General features: G+C 40.8%; 1 protein-coding gene across 1 annotated transcript; it reads right to left on the bottom strand.

Moving 5' to 3' along the window:
* Positions 1–717: 717 nt before the first annotated feature.
* Positions 718–1600, bottom strand: LOC119573546. Its single transcript, XM_037920760.1, has 2 exons — positions 1303–1600; positions 718–1190 (listed from the first exon to the last, which is right to left on the bottom strand). The coding sequence occupies exons 1-2, from the start codon at positions 1598–1600 to the stop codon at positions 718–720; spliced, it is 771 nt and encodes a 256-aa protein (XP_037776688.1).
* Positions 1601–2140: the final 540 nt, after the last annotated feature.

Genomic DNA, 2140 nt, shown 5'->3' with positions numbered 1-2140 from the left:
CCCCTGGCGTCAGTTTTGCTAATGCATTAACCTACCACTTCCAGAATATTACTAATTAGGCGTCAGTCTATCGTACCTTACTTCTGTAAAATCTACACAATCTCCTATTCCTGCCAGACATTTTCACTTCATTTCCATATCCCTTAACCTGTATACGCATTTATCGTACATTAATGGAAGCCGTACATACCGATCACTCCATTCTCCGCAATTCACTTAAACTATTAAATTCCCGTAATATACCCGATTTCTTTATAATATTTAGTGTTGAAATATGATTTAGTTTAGTAAAAGAGACAGCCAGAATTAGCTCGAGTAAGGTAGAGGATGCCACGCCTCACTCAGGACAGACTCCTGCTCTCACCTTGTACCACCCGATTACGTAATCTCCTAGGAGAATTGGCTTCTACTCTTAAATTAGGATCTACAGATTTGTCATCTAAGATTTTTCCGTCAACTGATTTTGATGGAGAAGCTGCTTTAAGATTCATCCTGTTTTCTACTCTTTCTTCCTTTGGGTCATCGTAAGAACGGATTTTATATACACCGGCCTTAGGGTCTAAAACTGCCTCTATTACCCAGCGATTTTCGTACCACTGATTCTGCATTTTACACCTTCCCTGCTTAACGTTATTTCTTAACAGTACTTCCTGGCCAACTACCCAGCTAGTCTCTTTCCCTCTCTCATCCTTGTGATTCCTAGTTATCCGCCTCTGTTTATTTTCCACCTTTTTCGCTAACTCCCAAATGGTCATTTGCATTTCTCTCACTCAGTTCGCTTACCCATTCATCGGGAGTTTCCTCCTGGCCATTAATTACAATTGGGTCTCGTGGCAATTTTGCTTCCCTTCCAAACAAGAGGTGAAAGGGAGAGTAGCCTGTCGTTGCAGGCGGCGTAGAATTGTATTGAGCAACTACCTCGGACACATGTTCCTGCCATTTCTTTCTCGCTATGTCGTCTAAGGTTACTAAAAGCCCGTGCAACGTCCGGTTAAATATTTCACAACATCCGTTTCCTTGCGGGTGATATGCACTTGTTCTTGCTTTGTCTACCCCATAACCGTTGCACAACTGTTTGATAAGCGAGCTAAGCAAATTTTTGCCTTGATCTGAAAGCAATCTCTCAGGTGCCCCAAACTTATCAAATATTTGCTCCTTTATTATTTTTCCTACGGTAACTGCCTTTTGATCTTTAGTTGGAAATGCAAACGAAATATATTGCTAACATCTCCCAAGGTCTGCTCGCTTCTATTTTCCCCATGATTACTTTAGGCTTCGGGGTTTCATCTTTCGCTACATTACATCTCTCGCATTGTCCCACATAATTTTCTACGGTTGCCCTCATCCCTGGCCAATATCCGCGAAATTTTATCAAGTAGAACGTTCTGTTTCTCCTTTGATGTCCGAACTGATCATGGCATGCTCGTAATAATAAGTTTTGCAATTTGGGTGGTAATACAGACCTTATTCTCCAAAGATTTACCATCGCATTCATTCTGTGCCACACTATGTCATCTTGAAATATCAGCCTCCCTTTGTCGCTGTACAGCTTCCGAAAGTTAGCATCTTTCAACCAGTCGTCCTTTTCACATTCAGTCATTTCTTTTTTCAAAGTGATTTTATGGCCTTAAAACATTTAACCTCATTTTGTGCAACATCAGCTTTTCCTTTGACCACAGTTCTCCCTCTTTTTCCTTGGTTACTGCCATGGCCGTGTACTCTTCCTCTGTATCATTTCCCATATTCTCCGGTAATCTACTCAGTTCATCCGCGATGGTGTTATTTGATCCTGGTTTGTACTTTACTTCGAAATTAAACTGCTGCAAATCATTTAACCATTTACTTTCCACTGCTCCCAATTTTGATGTTTCTAATTGACTTAACGGACTATTTTCTGTGTAAACAACGAATTTCCTCCCCGCTAAATAATCTTTAAATTTATCACAGATTGCGCATTTTAGCGCCAGTAATTCCAACTTCCGAGAAATGTAGTTTACCATATTCTTTTCCGATCTCCTTAAACCTCTGCTCGGGTAACATATAGGATGCAATTTCCCGTCGTGCTTTTGGGACAGTACTCCCCCTAACCCTTTGAAACTTGCATCGGTCTCTAAAACAAAACTCTTGTCGAAATCTGGGC

This window comes from Penaeus monodon, chromosome 5 (genome assembly GCF_015228065.2).
Source record: "Penaeus monodon isolate SGIC_2016 chromosome 5, NSTDA_Pmon_1, whole genome shotgun sequence".
Lineage (NCBI taxonomy): Eukaryota > Metazoa > Arthropoda > Malacostraca > Decapoda > Penaeidae > Penaeus > Penaeus monodon.
This window is presented reverse-complemented; position numbering and strand designations above follow the sequence as displayed.